The sequence below is a fragment of the Lepus europaeus genome, chromosome 4, assembly GCF_033115175.1.
Source record: "Lepus europaeus isolate LE1 chromosome 4, mLepTim1.pri, whole genome shotgun sequence".
Lineage (NCBI taxonomy): Eukaryota > Metazoa > Chordata > Mammalia > Lagomorpha > Leporidae > Lepus > Lepus europaeus.
In genome coordinates, this window is record NC_084830.1 from 147443641 (window position 1) to 147460498 (window position 16858).

The 16858-nt window shown below is 40.7% G+C and overlaps 1 protein-coding gene across 7 annotated transcripts in view; it reads left to right on the forward strand.

Annotated features, from left to right (window-relative positions):
• Positions 1–16858, forward strand: part of RAPGEF6 (Rap guanine nucleotide exchange factor 6) — a 218633-nt gene that overhangs the window by 116226 nt on the left and 85549 nt on the right. For all 7 annotated transcript variants that reach the window (XM_062189209.1, XM_062189210.1, XM_062189211.1 and 4 more), the window contains 5 exons: positions 1248–1406; positions 2283–2435; positions 6798–6962; positions 11660–11767; positions 14666–14869. In XM_062189209.1, coding sequence (XP_062045193.1) covers positions 1248–1406; positions 2283–2435; positions 6798–6962; positions 11660–11767; positions 14666–14869 — 789 coding nt within the window. The remainder of the gene's footprint in view (positions 1–1247; positions 1407–2282; positions 2436–6797; positions 6963–11659; positions 11768–14665; positions 14870–16858) is intronic.

A 16858-nucleotide genomic window follows, 5' to 3' on the forward strand; every position in this document is an offset into this window, starting at 1 on the left:
TCAGGTGTAATGATAAGTTGATTATTTAAGATATTTTTAGTTTTTAATGTAGGCATTAATTGCTAATAATTTTCCATCTCTGTGCTACTTAAACAATAAATTTTATTTTTATTTGTTTGGTTTATTTGAGAGCCAGACAGGGAGGCAGATAGATGGAGAGAGAGTTCTCCTATCCACTGGCTCATTTCTCAGATGTCCACAACAGCTGGAGCTGAGTCAGGCCACTGCCTGGAGCCAGGAACTCAAAGGGTACACAGCAGCAGGAAGCTGGAATCAGGAGCAGAGCTGGGAATTAAACCCAGTCACTTTGATATGGGATACAGATAGCCTATCTTGTATATTAACTCCTAGGCCAGACACCTGCCCATATCTCTTGGACCCTTGGTATTCATTATTTCAAGAAATAGTTAATATCTCTTTTGTATAGTGACCCAATGGTTAATTCAGAAGTGTGTTGTTTAATTTCTTTGTATTGTTTAAGTTCTTATTGACTTCTAGTTGTATTCCACAGTGGTGAAAGAAGATAAGTGCTTGTTGATTCGTGTTTAAGTTTGAGCTTAATTAGAGGGATTGGATATTAAAGGAGAATAAGTAATATTCACGGATGCATAGTAGACCTTTGACGTGAATTCCTTGGAACATTAAATACTTCCATAAAAAAGCAAAGTTTTGTTAACATTAGAAATTTAGACTATTTTGTTAGATATGCCTTAAAATTCAGGCTTTTACAGTTTTTCTGAATTAATCACTAACTGTTTTAGGAGAGCAGGCAGTAAGGCAGTAATTGCTGAGTGCCCTTAATATTTGTTAACTCATTCAAATACTAGAGTGGTTCTGTCATAGATACTGTTGTTATGGCCATCTTGGCAGTAGAGAACTGAGACCCGGAGAGGTTTTCTCATGTACCAGCATCACTTAGGTAGTCAGCAGCCAGGTCCGGATTAAGATTCTGAGAGTTTGTGCTTTTACTACATTATTTTTCCCTCAGAGAATTTTATAAATTATGAAAGTTTCTAATTTTTCTTCACGCCCAAAAGAAGAAACAGTGAAGTAAGTGTTGGTGGTTGGCATAGACAAGGCCTAGAGTGTTAATGACTAAGTATTTCGTAATATAACCAGATTTCCTTTTTAAAGTTATGCAAGTTATATATATAGAGAGAGATATAGATATAAATGTATTCTTTTTCATAATTAAGATTATTTGTCTTTTTAAAAAATATTCTAAAGACCTTTGTTTTTCTCTGTAGCTTGACTCGTGGTATGTTATTTTAAATGGCACTGTGGAAATTAGTCATCCAGATGGGAAAGTTGAAAATCTCTTTATGGGAAATAGTTTTGGAATTACTCCCTCTCTGGATAAACAGTACATGCATGGAGTTGTCAGGACGAAAGTAGATGATTGTCAGGTAAGGTTATCTTAGGTCAAATCCTTTTTTTTTTTTTTTTTTAAGATTTATTTTATTTACTTTACAAGCAAAGTTACAGAGAGATAAAAGGAGAGATCTTCTGTCCACTGGTTCACTGCCCAAATGGCTGCAACAGCCACAGCTGGGTAGGCCAGGAGCCAAAAGCCCCTGCAGGTCTCCCACATGGATGTAGGGATTCAAGTATTGGGGCCATCTTTCTCTGCTTTCCCAGGTTCATTAGCAGGGAGCTAAATCAGAAGTGGAGCAGCTGGGACTCAAAATGGCACCCATATAGGATGCCTGTGCTGCAGGTGGTGACATTACCCACTCTGCCACAGTCAGATACTCTTGCTTGTTTGCTTTAAAATGTTTAAGCCTGTTTGTTTCTTCCTCAAAAGAGCTTTATGTAAGAATTAGGAGTTTCAGTAGCTCACAGATAATAAGGGAAACCAGGTTGTATGTCTGCATCAGATAGTTGTGGAATTTAATAAGCTACATTTTTAACCATGAATTTATTAAATAAATACTAGTTTGTTGCATTTCTGTCTGAAATTTGCTAGCTCGGAGTCTCTTCTTTTTAATAGAAAGAAAGAAATGGGAACTTCTGAGTTGTTTGTTTCTAACTTACTGGAGCTTCAAATTGTCAGTTTAGAGAGAACTCAATAGTAACTTCTCCTTTTGGAGCAGAATTCATACGGAATTACTTTGCTCTCTTTGTATGAATAGTCTTGCTTTTTTTTTTGCTAAGAATTAAAGTAATTGAAAGAAAAAGAACTGATGCCACTTGATTTCTTACCTTTGTGCTCTGCCTTGGTACATAGTGATATTTTTATGTACTACAGATTCATTAATTGTCCCCATGTTGTTCTTGGACAGTTTGTCTGCATAGCCCAGCAGGATTATTGGAGAATTTTAAATCATGTGGAAAAAAATACCCATAAAGTCGAGGAAGAGGGAGAAATTGTTATGGTGCATGAGCACCGTGAACTTGATAGGAGTGGAACCAGGAAAGGACACATTGTAATCAAGGTAGGTGGTTTTTTTTTATTGTTTATTATTCTACTCACTGATAGAATAAACCCTTCATCTTGCTTCAAAAAGGCTTTGAACCTCTTTTTGGGTAGTTGAAGATGGTTCAGTAACGCATTAAAAATCTTTTTTGAGTTGGTTTTGATGCATTTTAATGATGAAGAACTAACTGCTATTTAATGTTAGTGTGGGTAAGGTACTATTTTGGAATATTCTAGTCACAGTTTTCCTTCTCGATTTTATAACTCATTGATAATGGCATTTGATTTCATTAAAGGCAGTAATATTTAGAAACAAAACAGGAAATTGCAGGACTAGATATAAAGCCACAAGGAGCCTTAAGTGAAAATGCAGAGGACTTGATAGATCTCTGCAGCGTTGTGATAGGTATCAGCTTCTCTGAACCTGCTTTTCTAATCTGAAAATGGAGTCAACACAGCAGGTCTTGTAGGACTAAATGTGCTAAATTGAAGCATTAGCACAATTGTAGAGTAAGAGTATTAATCCCTAAGTCTTTTCCCTTCTCTAAGTATCTTGCTCCCACCACCTGCCATAATGCCTTTCCCTTCCTTGTTTCTTTAAAGACCTGTAGGTGGAAAATAGAGCAGTTACAGTTGAGAGAGAGGAAATACATGTGTAATTGTTTGTCTACTCTTGATTGCAAAGTATTTTGTTATAAATTGCAGATGGAGTGGTTTATTTAATCGCATGAAGGAATTAAATCAGAGATGATCTTAACATCATAGACATTCTTCCCAGGGGAGTCAGGGTGTTCCTCAAAGCTGCCTCTTCCCCTCCCCCCCCAAACTGATGAATGTAGAAAACGTGAACAAATGGGTTGGCTCTCGTAGGCTACTATAATACTTCTTCATTTTAATCCATTTTATCTTTTAGTGGCCATCCCTGTTTACTAATATTGAATCTTAGAGATAGGCTGCAAGAATAGTGTTGAGTGCACCTTCATTTATTCCCCATCTTTTAGTATTTCACTGCATTTGCTCCATTATCAGTCTTTTAATCATTCGAGAGCACTCTGCAGATGTGTTGACTTATCATTTCTAAATAGTCTACTAAATAGAACCTTTCCTACATAGAACGCTGTAGAATCCTTCAAATTGGGAAATAAACATTGTTAAAATGAAACCATTTAGCACAGGGACCCTATTTAGATTTTTACCTAGTGTCTCAGAAATTCTCTTTCCACTTCTGGTCCAGGATGCTGGCCAAGAGCAGTTACATTTTGCTATCATGTCACTCCCATCTATTCCTTTCTCGGTCTTTACCTGTTATTGGTATCCTCAACAGCTGTAAAGAATGCTGTATAGTCATGACTCTCCAGTGGGAGTATCTGGTGTTTCCCATGGCCCGACTCAGGCTGTGCTTTGCTGACAGGAATTCCACAGAAATGATGTTCTCTTGTCAGTGCATCGTATTAGGGGGCATACGATGTCAACCTGTCCAGTAGTTAACCTTGATGACCTGGTTATGTTGGTATCTGTCTACCTAGCTTCTTCCTGTAAATTCACCATTTCACCCTGTGTCATTGAAAAGTATTTGGTGGAGAGATGTCCTGACGTAGTGTGAATGCACTATCCACAAGTGAGGTATGAACCTCTACTTATTAGTCCCTACTTCCATTTACTATTCTACAGAAAATAGCTATTTCTGTCATTTCTTCTCCACTTACGTTAATTAGTAGGTTGTGGGTCAGTTTTCTATGCTCCCTCGTTAATTATATTGGTATAGACTAGGGTGGTGTGTTTGCTTGTCAGAAGTAGTAGTAAGTACCCTCTTAAGGCTGGCTCCCATGCTGGCGCCGCAGCTCACTAGGCTAATCCTCTGCCTTGCAGCGCCGGCACACTGGGTTCTAGTTCCGGTCGGGGCTCCGGATTCTGTCCCGGTTGCCCCTCTTCCAGGCCAGCTCTCTGCTATGGCCTGGGAGTGCAGTGGAGGATGGCCCAAGTCCTTGGGCCCTGCACCCCATGGGAGACCAGGAGAAGCACCTGGCTCCTGCCATCAGATCAGCACGGTGCGCCAACTGCAGCGCGCTGGCCACCGTGGCCATTGGAGGGTGAACCAATGGCAAAGGAAGACCTTTCTCACTGTCCACTCTGCCTGTCAAAAAAAAAAAAAAAGGGCTGGCTCCCATATTTTCACATGCCACCATCATTCTGAGAGCACCTCATTCTTTTCAGGCAATAATAAGACTTACTCTGAACTTTTCAGTGCTCCAGCTCTGGGATAGGCTGTTTCTCTGGAGTGGCCTGGATGCTTTTGTGGAAGATAGTGCTCATAAACCGAGACACAAGCAGTCGCTGTATTCTTCACTGCTGAATTATCTTTGCTTTTAGAGCCTCTCATCAGACACAGCTGGGTAGCATCTGTGTATACATATACATGTGTAACTCTTTTGTCTGTATGTAGTAAACAGCTGTGACTTCATATCTAAATTTACAGTTGCATTGGTATGTCACAGGATCTTTTCCTTATGTGTATTTAGGTATCTTCTCCAGCAAGAGCTCCTGTTAGGCTTTGCAATTTTATATACTTGCTAACTATATACCATGCGGGCATAACCCTGCCAGCTGTCTCTCTCGCCTGCCACATCTGTGCTCCCTGTCTTCCAGAGTCCCACCTTCATGAGCGCTAATGAGCTCATTAGTAACTTGTCCGTATATGTATGTGAATGGATCACCTACTAACTGTCAAGACCCTGTCTCATCAATTTAACCGATTGGAATAATAGGTGCCTCTCTTAAGGTTGATTAGTTCTCACCGCTGACTTAGCTATACATTGTCTAAGAACTCTATTTCAGTTGCCCTACCAGTGGTTGGCCTGAACAGTAAAGCCAGTTTGGTACTCTTAGAGTGTTTTAGAGGGTAGAAAGAGGAATGGCCTGTAGTCTCCTGGTCCTTTAAGTGAGTTATCTGAAGAGCTATGGTAGAGACTTCTGACTCCCTTCTAGAGAAATGGCTTAGATTCCTTATTAGTATTGGATGCTTTTTTAAAAAGAAATCGTTTGTTAAATAAAAACATTGTTAATATTAATGTGTAATTACCCTACAGTTATTCTTGACGACGAATGGTTTGCATGAATGTGGCAAAATAAAGCTTGGAATGATGGCAGCAAGTTTTTTAAAGATTTATTTGTTTATTTGAAAGGTATACAGAGAGAAGCAGAGAGAGAGAGAGAGAGATCTTCCATTTGCTGGCTCACTCCCCAAATGGCTGCAGCTGGGCTGATCTGAAACCAGGATGCAGGAGCTTCTTCTGTGTCTCCCACATGGGTGCAGGGACCCAAGGACTTAGGCCATCTTTCACTGCTTTCCCAGGTGCATTAGCGGGAAACTTGATAGGAAGTGGAGCAGCTGATATTCGAACCGGCACCCATATGGGATGCCAACACTGCAGACAGAGTTTAGCCTATGCCAGAGCACTGTCCCTGGCAGCACTTTGTTTTTGTTTTTGGAGAGGCATACAGAGATACCTACCATCTGTTAGTTTCCTCCATAACTTCTTTAAATAGCCATGTTTGAGCTAGGATCAAAGCTTAGAATGGGGATCTCAATTCAGGTCCCCGACGTGTGTGGCAGAATTCCAGTCACCTTAGGCATTGCTGCTGCTTCCCAGGGTCTGCATTAACAGGAAGCTGTAGCTGATAGGTTCAGTGCCTGCCCCATGAACTTAATCTGGTTCATTTCTGTATATGTTCTGTGTAGTCCCTTCTGAAACAGCTACAAGAGTAGTAAATTTTAGTACTTGTTTCAGAGCTGAAAGAGAAAAAGGAGAATGTCTACCTCACTTTTATAAATTTGAATACAGACAAAAACTATGAACACAAATGCTGTAGAATTTGTAATTCCTCTCAGGGTGGAGAAACTACAGAAGAGTAGGGTGTCTTGAACCTGATGTTGTTCCAGTAGCCTGGGAACACAAAAGAATTTTAGGTGGATTAAAATTGAAGAAAGCTTGCTCCTCCCCCCCCCCCCTTTTTTTTTAAACCTCTCACCTCTTCCTTCTGTTGTCTTAAGACATTTGTTATATGTACCGATTGCAGCAAGAGTGGGTGAAGCTACCCATACCAGGGTAAGTCCGTGATATTCAAAGGCGTGGAATGATGAAATGCCAGGGAAACAGTTAAAGCTGCCCGAATGCTTTTGGGTATTTATTCCTCTACCTTGTCCGTGAATCTTTGACTGTGGCTGGATTACAAGCTAAGGAGAATAACTTTCCCCATTGCTAAAGGTTTAAAGGTGAAACTACTTCGGGGTCTTGTGTAGAGGAGTACAAAAAGAAGCCAACAAAAGATTTTTGTTCCTGAGCTATTTATTTCCTAATTATTTGTGTGCTTAAACTTTTAGGCAACTCCTGAGCGTCTCATCATGCACTTAATAGAAGAACATTCAATTGTGGATCCAACTTACATAGAAGATTTCTTACTAACATATAGGACATTTCTTGAAAGTCCTTTGGATGTTGGTATTAAACTACTGGAATGGTTTAAGATTGACAGCTTAAGAGATAAGGTTGGTTTTTAAATATAAAGTGTGTGAATTTTCAGGTTTTATTCATGAAAGCTTTTGTACTTGATGAAATGCTTGCTTTGATAGCATGGATCAGTGTGGACACACCTCTACTTTGGTGACATAATAGCATGTTAAAAGTGTACACAAGCATCAAAAGACAAAAACAAATAAGAATATGATGCAGTTGTAAATTTAGAAACTTAAACTCTTGAGAGTATTTTAGAATCTTAACAAAATAGTTCATTGTTTCTCAAGGCCATAAAACATTCAAAAGCTGATTAATAATTTTAAGAGATTGTAGTTTTTTAATTTTTATTTGAAAGACAGTTGCAGAGAAAGAGAGGGAGACAGAGAAATCTTGCATCTGCTGGTTCACTCCCTAAATGACTATAATGGCTAGGGGTTGGGCCAGGCAGAGGCCAGGACCTTGTTCTGGGTCTCCCACGTGGGGGTAGGGGCCTAAGTGCTTGTCCCATCCTCTGCTGCTTTCCCAGGTTCATCAGCAGGGAGCTGGATCAGAATTTTTGTAAAACAGGGCTTACATTGTTTTTAAGCCTCAGAATAGGAAAATTGATTTTTCTTTCATTACAGACTTTATGATAATTTAAAAGCCATTTGTGAAACCTTAATTTATCTCTCCTGTTAATTTTTAATTCTATGTTTTGAGTATTTTTTTATGTTAAATGTTGTTACCGTTTTAAATAGACTTCTTATTTCATGAGTTGTATTTGTACATTTAATGTAAAAGTTAATAATACCATAGCAAATAAGCAGGAAATAAGTTGACTTAAATAAAAAATAGGACCATAATTATCTTGGGTCTGAGTGTATGTGTGTGTATGTGGGTATGTATATGTATATGTATATACAAATATAAAGGTAAAAGATTTGAAAGAGATTGATCTTCCATCCACTGGTTCACTTCCCAAATGACCCCAATGGCCAGAACTGTGCCAAACAGAAGTCAGGAGCCAGGAGCAGCATCTGAGTCTCCCACATGGGTGCAGGGGCCCAAACACCTGGACCATCTTCCACTGCTTTGCCAGGTACATTAGCAGGGGCCTGGATTGTAAGCAAGCAGTTGAGTCTCGAACCAGCACCTATATGGGATGCCTGCGTCGCTTAACCTGCTGCACCACAATGCCTGCCCCTCTGTTACATTTTGAAGGAAATAATTTTTATGGAGGCAGACTGGAATCTTGTTATTTAGGAGATTTAAAGTGTCCAAAACCACAAGCATGACCTTCCTTCCCCTTTTTTGGAATTCAATATAGCTAATTTGATTGCTGAGAAGATAAAAGCAGGCTTAGAGAATAAAATATACGGGATAATTAGATATCCACATGGAAGAGATGAAATTAAACTCAGAAAAATCATCCATACACATCTACAGAATTTTAATCAAATGAATTAGAGACCTAAATAAATATATGAGCTAAAATTATTAATACATACCTTGAAAAGGAAAGATAAATGAAAATCATCATGACCTTGGATATGGCAATAGTGTCTCTGAAATGACAGTCAAAATGAAAGAAACAGTTGATAAATTGGACTTGATCAAAAGTAAACCCTTTCTACAAAGACATTACGTCATCAGGAAAGATAAGAAAACACACAAAATGAGAGAACATATTTACAAATTATATATCTGATACAGGTGTGGTACCCAGAATTATAAAGAGTTCTTAAACTCAGTAACAGAAAGACAGCATTATTTTAAAATGGACAAAAGACTTGATAGATATTTGTGTGAAGATCATGTGTGGATGGCCAGCAAGCACAAGAAAAGGATGTTCCGCACCACTAGTCTAGGGAAATACACTTCAATACTGCGATGAGATACCGCTTCATATCCATTAGAATGGTTTGTTAAAAAATTGCGGCTGGCGCCATGGCTCACTTGGTTAATCCTCCACCTATGGCACCTGCATCCCATATGGACACCAGGTTCTAGTCCCGGTTGCTCCTCTTCCAGTCCAGCTCTCTGCTGTGGCCCTGGAAGGCAGTGGAGGATGGCCCAAGTGCTTGGGCCCCTGCACCTGCATAGGAGACCAGGAAGAAGCTCCTGGCTCCTGGCTTCAGATCAGTGTAGCTCCAGCCGTAGTGGCCATTTGGGGAGTGAACCAACGGAAGGAAGACCTTTCTCTCTGTCTCACTCACTATCTAATTCTAGCTGTCAAAAAATTTAAAAAATAAATACAAAAATTGCAAAGGATTTGCAGGTATTAGACCACCTTATCCACTCTCAGTGGTGGGGAAACTTTTTTCTAACTAGGGCCATTTGGATATTTATGACATCATCTTCGGGCCATACAAAATCTTCAGCTTAAAATTTAGCCTGCGGCCGGCGCCGCAGCTCAATAGGCTAATCCTCTGCCTGTGGTGCCAGCACACCAGGTTCTAGTCCCGATCGGGGCGCCAGATTCTGTCCCAGTTGCCCCTCTTCCAGTCCAGCTCTCTGCTGTGGCCCGGGAAGGCAGTGGAGGATGGCCCAGGTGCTTGGGCCCTGCACCCGCATGGGAGACCAGGATAAGCACCTGCTCCTGCCTTCGGATCAGCGAAGCGCGCTGGCCACGGCGCGCCGGCCGCGGCGGCCATTGGAGGGTGAACCAGCGGAAAAGGAAGACCTTTCTCTCTGTCTGTCTCTCTCTCTCACTGTCCACTCTGCCTGTAAAAAAAAAAAAAAAAAATTAGCCTGCTATAACTTGATAGCATTTTGAGTCCTGCCTGTAGTTGTGTTGGCAGAGCCAGGCCAAATGATATTGTAGGCCAAATATGCAGGTTCCCCAGCCCCTGTGGACCTACACTGATGATGGCAATGTGAAGTGTTACAGCCTCTGTGGAAACACCAAAGACTACATATTAGATAGTTGTATTTTTATGAAATATCCAGAATAGGCAAAAAACACACATACACACACATCAAAACAATATAGGGTGCTGAAAAGATGGCAGAATGGGAAGTGACTTCTCACTGAGTATAACTTTGGTTGGTTTTTTGAGGGGGTGATAAAAACATTTGGGAGCTTAGATGATGTGAAGATAATGCAACATTACAAAATACAGTGAATTCTGCCTAAATTTATGTAATAATGGTAAATTTTATGTGTGTTCCATCAGTTTTAAAATATGACTAAAGTCAGTTACATTGCTATTTAGACATGCTACTCAAATTATCTTAATATTTGTTAATTTTTAACTTTTAATCTCTGGAGCAAAGTAAACAAATCTCTTCAGCACTTTGAAAATTGACTAATTTTCGTTGAATATGTTCTTGGTTATAGAAACCCTTTTTAAAAAATTGACAGGGGCGACGCCGAGGCTCACTTGGTTAATCCTCCACCTGCGGCACCGGTTCTAGTCCCTGTTGCTCCTTTTCCAGTCCAGCTCTCTGCTGTGGCCTGGGAAAGCAGTGGAGGATGGCCCAAGTGCTTGGGCCCTGCACTTGCATGGGAGACCAGGAGGAAGCACCTGGCTCCTGGCTTCGGATCACCACAACGCCAGCCGTAGTGGCCATTTAGGGGGTGAACCAATGGAAGGAAGACCTTTCTCTCTGTCTTTCTCTTTCTCACTGTCTAACTCTGCCTGTCAAATTAAAAAAAAAAAAAAATGACAGATATAATTGACTATATTTATGATGCAAAGCTAAATTTTAAAATACTGTCTGAAGTAAATGAGGAGACTTCAGAAGGTTCATGGAAGGGGCATAGGCTTTGTGGCATAGTTGGGACACTCACATCCCATGTGGACATTCTGGTTCAAGTCCTGGCACTGCCACTTCACATCAGCTTACTGACATGTATCCTGGGAAGCAGCAGATGATGGCTTAAGTGTTTGAGCCACTGCTACCTACATGGGAGACCCAGTGGAGTTCCAGGTTCAGATTTAATTCCAGCCCAGCCCTGGATGTTGCCGGCCTTTGGGAAGCAAACCAGCAGATGAACTATCTCTCTCAGAGGTCGCTCTCTTTCTCTCTCTGTCTCTCATTCTGCCTTTCAAGTAGATGGAAATATACAGGGTCTGACATGGTGGCACAGCAGGTTAATCTGCTGACTACAGTGCCAGCATCCCTTACTCGAGTGACTTTTCAAGTCCTGGCTGCTCCGTTTCTGATCCAGCTTCCTGCTAATGCATCTGAGAAGGCGGAAGATGGCCCCAGTACTTGGCCCCTACTACCCATGTCGGAAAGGAATGAAATACCTGTTTCTTTGCTTTTGTACCTATTGTGAGAGTGAATCATTGGGTAGAAGATCTCTGCCTGTGTGTCTGTGTTTGTCTCTCTCTCTCTCTGTCTTTCTCTGTCACTCTGCCTTTCAAAGAAATAAATAAATCTTAGAAACAAATATGTAAATAAATATAACTAAATATTAAAAAGTATGGTAGAATGGAATGAAAAACAGTGTGGATTTCCCACGAATGTTTTGAAGTCCTCTCACAGGTTTCATGTAATTCTTACATGTCAGCATACAAGGTTGTCTTCTCACTGAGTTCTGGCTCTGTTATTTTTTCACGCAAGGAAGCAGGTGCACAAACTAAATGACACCTTCTTTTAAATGAACCTTTTGTGTACAAGGGAGGAAAAAGGAAGGTTAGCCATAAAGCTGAGTTCCTCTCAGTTTTGGATGTGTCTTTTAAACCTACTTTTTCAAAAGAATGTCTTTTATAACCATATGCTACCTCCTCTGTTTCCACAGGTTACACGGATTGTATTATTGTGGGTAAATAATCATTTTAATGATTTTGAAGGTGATCCTGCCATGACTCGTTTTCTAGAGGAATTTGAAAAACATCTAGAAGATACGGTAAGGTTCAGAAGCATTTATCTTCAAGTTCAGCAGTTCCCTACCACCAGGAATTGCAGTGCAGAATAGCAACAGCTTTCATCTCCTGCTGTCCCTCCTAAGAACTACTCCACTCTCACCCAAAATCACGTGTGTTCTTGACTCTTGCATTTCTGTTTTAAGACTAATGACATTGTTAACTCTTAGTTGCCCAAGGTTATAACCAGAGCCCCTCTCTGTTTTCCTTGAACCAAGAAATATCCCTGGTCAAGATGTGCAGTCATTTGCCAGAGTCACCCAGGTCACTGTTGTAGGCATACACACATTTCTTTGTGGTTTACAATCCTTTCCTTTAACTCTGTTCTGATCTGTTACAATAACTTATCTTAGAGTCTTCCTTCCTAGTGTCTGTAGCCAAAAGACCGTTCTAAACTACAAATATGATGAGTTTTGCTGTCCTTGTCAGTAAACCATGTTTCCTACCTAAGTAGTTCCTCACCCGTATATTCAGCCTACTCATTTTCCTTTTCAGCCTTTTCCTTGTATACCTTAGATTATGGGCCACTGAGACTGTTTTGTACTCTTGGCTAGTGCTGCACTGAAATTCGTATGCCTGAGTCCTGCTATTTGAAACTCTGTGCAAGCTTCAGTTCATATCTCACATACCAGATCTGCAGTCACGGTTGTTGGGTTACCTTTCTGCTTATCATTCCTAAGATAGAAGGTCTTTTTAACTTACACAGTAGCTTTCGTGAATTCATTTTATTCTCCCCATCAGACAAAAAGCTTTTGTTTTGTTTTGCTTTGTTTTTTGTTTATTTGAAAGAGTTGACTGAGAGAGAAGAAGAGACGGAGAGAGAGAGATTTTATATCTGCTGATTCACTCTCCAAATGCCTTCTAAAACCAGGAGCCAGGAACTACACCTGGCATTCCCACATGTGTGGCCGGAATCCAAGTACTTGAGCCATGTATATTATGCTGCCTCCCAACCGTGTTACTAAGAAGCTATATTGGAATTATGAAGGAGCCAACACACAAATCAGACACTTCAGTATGGGATACGTGCATCCCAAGCAGTGGTTTAACCCACTGTACCACCATACCTGCCCCCAGATAAAAAGGGTTAAACTGTGACTGGTTTGTCTGCTGCAAACTTGAAGTGTTAGGAAAGAAATAATAGTACAGCTTTGTAGTTTAAGAGCCTAGAAGTCAGCTAGCCAGTTAGGATCCAAACTGTACCTCTTGGTCGGTGTGTGAATTTATACTAAATTTGCCTGATACTGTAAGCTATAGTTATATTTAAAAAGATAGTAGTCCATATTTCATTAAAATTGTTATGAGGATTGTAGTGAGCTAATGATTATAACAATATGGAAACCTGGCACATGGTAAATACTCAAGAAGTGTATTATTCATAGAGAAGAAGTGGATTGAGTTGAATTAAGAGGGGGACATCGGTAGGTTTGTTCCCCTTCCTTAGCCCGTGGTTCCTTCAGACTTCTCAGTAGCACATCTGATCTGTAGAAAATGAAGAGAGGAAACAGACAGGAGCACACTACCATCATTTGACTCTTGCAGTGCTGACTGTGTAGATATTTGAGGATGCTGGGATGTGGAAGCTGCCTTACAGTCAAGGAATTTTTTTCCCAGCAGTCAGTCCATCATAAGTGTTTACTTTTTGTTATTTGTTTATTCTGTTTTATATTCGAGAGTGTTAAATAGAATCAGAACAAGTTTGAGACTTACTCCTTGCCCTGATAAAAACTTGCTTCTTTTTATGGACATGAGATTAACACATATTACATTATTAAGAATAATTGAATCTTAACTGGGATTATAAGTTAGAATGTTGCTGAGTTTAAGAACTAAAATAGTATAAGCAATCTTTCCTGGAAGACATGGAAATGTGGATGTGTCTTTGAATATAATGTTTAGAAATGTGGTTCCAGTTCAACATTTTGAATAAAGGGTTAAAAAGATTCTGATTTTGGCCGGCACCGCGGCTCATTAGGCTAATCCTCCGCCTTGCGGCGCCGGCACACTGGGTTCTAGTCCCGGTCGGGGCACCAGATTCTGTCCCAGTTGTCCCTCTTCCAGGCCAGCTCTCCGCTGTGGCCAGGGAGTGCAGTGGAGGATGGCCCAAGTGCTTGGGCCCTGCACCCCATGGGAGACCAGGAGAAGCACCTGGCTCCTGCCATTGGATCAGCGCGGTGCGCCGGCCGCAGCGGCCATTGGAGGGTGAACCAATGGCAAAGGAAGACCTTTCTCTCTGTCTCTCTCTCTCACTGTCCACTCTGCCTGTCAAAAAAAAAAAAAGATTCTGGTTTTATGGAACAGCTGGAAGCAAGAAAGGAGTAGAATGTATATTAAAAAGGTTCAGGAAATGAGAAGTAATTTTTTGTCTTCTCTAATTCTACAAATATCTGAAAATCTTTAAAGGTCATACATATTAAGAGAACTTGTTATTGGGAGGTGGAGTGTCCTCTCCTTCAGTTTCTGTGTGTTTGTGTGTATGTGTATCTTATGTATTTGCAAGAAAAAGGGGTCTTCCATCTGCTGATTGACTCCACAAGGGGCTGCAAAAGCAAGGACTGGGCACAGCTGGATCCAGGAGCCAACAACTTGATCTGGGTCTCACATGTTGGTAGCAGGGCCCAGATATTTGGGTCATCTTCTCCTGTATTCCTAGGCCCTGGGACTTAACTTCTCCAGTATGAGATACCAGTATCGCAAACAGCTTAACCCTCTGTGTCTCAATGCTGGCTTTTCCATCCTTCAGTTTTATTTAACCCCAACCTAACGTGTTCTGTAGTATTTATATTTATATCTCTAATTCCAGTAATATTAAGTCATTGTTTAAAAAGCCCTAGAACTAGATATATTTATGTGCGTGTTTCCCTTTTTTGTATTTTTAACAGAAAATGAATGGTCATCTGCGGTTATTGAATATTGCTTGTGCTGCAAAGGCTAAGTGGAGACAGGTTGTACTGCAGAAAGCTTCCCGGGAGTCCCCTCTGCATTTCAGCCTTAATGGAGGAAGTGAGAAGGGATTTGGCATTTTTGTTGAAGGGGTAGAACCAGGTAGCAAAGCTGCTGATGCAGGGTTGAAACGTGGCGATCAAGTAAGTAAATAACCAACTCCTTAAATCTGCTTTTTAAGTGCTATGTCTGTTACTTTTGTTCTCATCTGGTATGTTTTCAAGTAAGCTTGGTCACTCTAAAGAAATATTTTTCTGAACCTCTTTTTTTTAAATTTATTAATTTATTTGAAAGTAAGAGTTGCACAGAGAGAGGAAAAGCAGAGAGAGAGAGAGAGAAAGGTCTTCCGTCTGCTGATTCATTCCTCAATTGGCCGCAATGGCTGGAGCTACGCTGATCCAAGGCCAGGAGCTTCTTCCAGATCTCCCACGTAGGTGCAGGGGCCCAAGGACTTGGGCCATCTTCTACTGCTTTCCCAGGCCATAGCAAAGAGCTAGATCGGAAGTGAAGCAGCTGGGTCTTGAACCACTGCCCATTTGGGATGCCGGCTCTTCAGGCCAGGGCGTTAACCCACTACACCACAACGCTGGCCCCCTGAACCTTTTTTTAAAAGTAGTAGTTAATATGGTTTATCTTAAAAACATACTTGTATTTATCGCATGTATATTATAGCAAATTTGACATAGTTGGCTAGAAACATCATGGTCTGCTTATGTCTCTCAGCATGACCTCCTTTACATAGGCCTGTACATCCCTAGGAGGATAGGAAACAGCATCAGCCAGCAGCCTCAGAATATTCTGGAAAGATCAGTATACCTATATGAGTCCACTCGTTTTCATGTTTTGAAGGAGAGGGACTTTTTACCACTTAGTGCTGTCAAGTGTAAGTGAGCAATGATTACTGTAAATGATGATATCTGATTTAGTAGTATCCATACTGTAGCATAAGCCTGGTGAGGGACTAGGAAAAAGGTGACACTAGAGGAATTCATAGTGATTTATGCTTTTCATGTAGGCAGTACGTTTATTTCAAACTGTGATAGACTTACAACCTCATTCCATAAAAACCTCAGTCCTCTAGATCACCTCAGTCCTCTGAATCATGTTCATCACAATATTAAGAGATGAGGTTTAGGAGTGTATTTTTGGCAGAATTTTCTAGATTATTCTTGAGGGTGCAAAGCATAGTTTCCCAAAATGTAGCTCATCAGAATCATTTAGGAAACATTTTTGCATTTAAAAATTTGTTTATTCTTTTAGAATGTGACTTAAGTGACCAGTACTACAGAACAGTGATTCTTAACTGCTTGATGCGGGACATTTGGCAGTGTCTGGATATATTTTTTTTATTTATTATATCTTGAAGATTACTACTGGCATGTAGCAAGGATGTACTGACCACCCTATAGTGCCTAGTATAACCCTTCAGCGGATCCAAACCAACAGTTGTGTGAGAGGTTAAGAAACTCCTAAAAAGTAGCAACCATTCCTTTCTTTCCTTAAAGGAGCTTTTTTTAAAGATTTATTTTATTTATTTGAAAGACAGAGTTAAAGAGAGAAGTAGAGACAGAGAGAGAGGTCCTCCATGCGCTGGTTCACTCCCCAATTGGCCACAATGGCTGGAGCTGCACCAATCTGAAGCCAGGAGCTTCTTCCAGTTCTCTGACAAGGATGCAGGGGCCCAAGGACTGGGGCCATCTTCTGCTGCTTTCGTAGGCCACAGCAGAGAGCTGGATCGGAAGAGGAGCAGCAGGGACTCGAACTGGCATCCATATGGGATCCTGGTGCTTCAGGCCAGGGCTTTAACCCACTGCACCACAGCGCCAGCCCTATAAAAGAGCTTTTAAAAAACAAATATTTTTGTGCCTTACTCCAAACTGCTCATTAAGAATGTCTCATAGCCACAGTCCTGGAGTTAGTACCTTTATTGTTCAAGTATTTTGTCATAATCACAATTAAAAATCACATTTTCTTCACAGGGGGGAGAAAAACCTGTTGAATTCCCATGATTTTATTCCAGAGAATGAAACGTGTCATGCTTTCATTTTGACCTTTAATCTTCGCAACTACTTTTTAAATGTTGGGGGAGTTTTGCTTAATATTATGTATCCTTTTGGCTGGCGCCGAGGCTC